The 971-nt window shown below is 71.4% G+C and overlaps 1 protein-coding gene across 1 annotated transcript in view; it reads right to left on the minus strand.

The window, feature by feature from the left end:
- The window catches only part of DBN1 (drebrin 1), a 22,787-nt gene extending 21,816 nt beyond the window's left edge, over nucleotides 1–971 (minus strand). The window contains exon 1 of the mRNA XM_027867144.1: nucleotides 886–971. Within this exon, the coding sequence (XP_027722945.1) occupies nucleotides 886–971 (86 nt within the window). The remainder of the gene's footprint in view (nucleotides 1–885) is intronic.

Below are 971 nucleotides of genomic sequence, written 5' to 3' on the forward strand. Positions count from 1 at the left end.
GGGGGGGGGGGGGGGGGGGGCGGGGCTCTCGAAAAGGGTTCCCCAGCACCTAATCTCCAGATAGCAGCCTCAGCCCTTCCCCTCCCCCGCCCCTCCTGACACATCCCCTCGATCCCTCCTCCTCCCCACCGCGCCCTCCTTCTCCTCCTCCTCCCTCCCTCTTTCCCTCCTTCCTTTGTGCTGCCGGCTAGGGCCGGGCCGGGCCAGGGCCCTCATTCAGCCGGGCAGTAGTGTCTGGGAGCCCAGGCCTGAGATACCACCCCCCTCCCACCCACCCACCCAACCCCACCGACTGGACTGGAAGGTGCCCTTGGCTGGCCCAGGAGCGCGCACACACACACCTGCCCTGCGCGAGTCGACGGGCGGGGACACAGGGCCCGGGAGCCACCAAGGGAGAGGGTCCCCAGGAGCTCTTTAGAGCCTTCGGGGATGCACATCTGGATCTAATCTCCAATCCCCCAACCAAGCTTTCCTAGCCCCCCCCCCCCCCACCCCCCCACCCCCACCACAGCGCCCCCCCCCACACACCCCCCACCCCTGCGCTCCTGGCCCCGCCCCACCGGGCCTGGCCCGGCCCCACCCGGAGCACCCCCCCGGAGGAACCCCCCCTCCCTCCCCAGCCGGATCGCACAAAGGCGGCCCCCTCCCCCCTCCCCCCTCGAGCCCGGGCTAGTTCTGCCCAATGCACCATTTTCCGGGGCCCTCTTGGGGATCCCCCGAAGCCCCCGCCCAGCACAGGCTCTGGCGCCCACCCAACTCCCCCCCCCACACACACACACTGGACGGGAACACAAAGAGGTAGCCCCCTTCCCCGCAACCAGGCGGGCAAGGGACAAAGGGTCCGAGGCTGGGGGCCCCGGGGGGCCAGGCCGGGCCGCCGCTCACCAGTCGGCAGGGCAGTCCTCCTGGATCACCTCCTGGTACGCCGCCAGCAGCGCCAGGCGGTGGCCGCTGAAGCTGACACTGGCCAT

This window comes from Vombatus ursinus, unplaced genomic scaffold (genome assembly GCF_900497805.2).
Source record: "Vombatus ursinus unplaced genomic scaffold, bare-nosed wombat genome assembly UNPS02014785.1, whole genome shotgun sequence".
NCBI lineage: Eukaryota > Metazoa > Chordata > Mammalia > Diprotodontia > Vombatidae > Vombatus > Vombatus ursinus.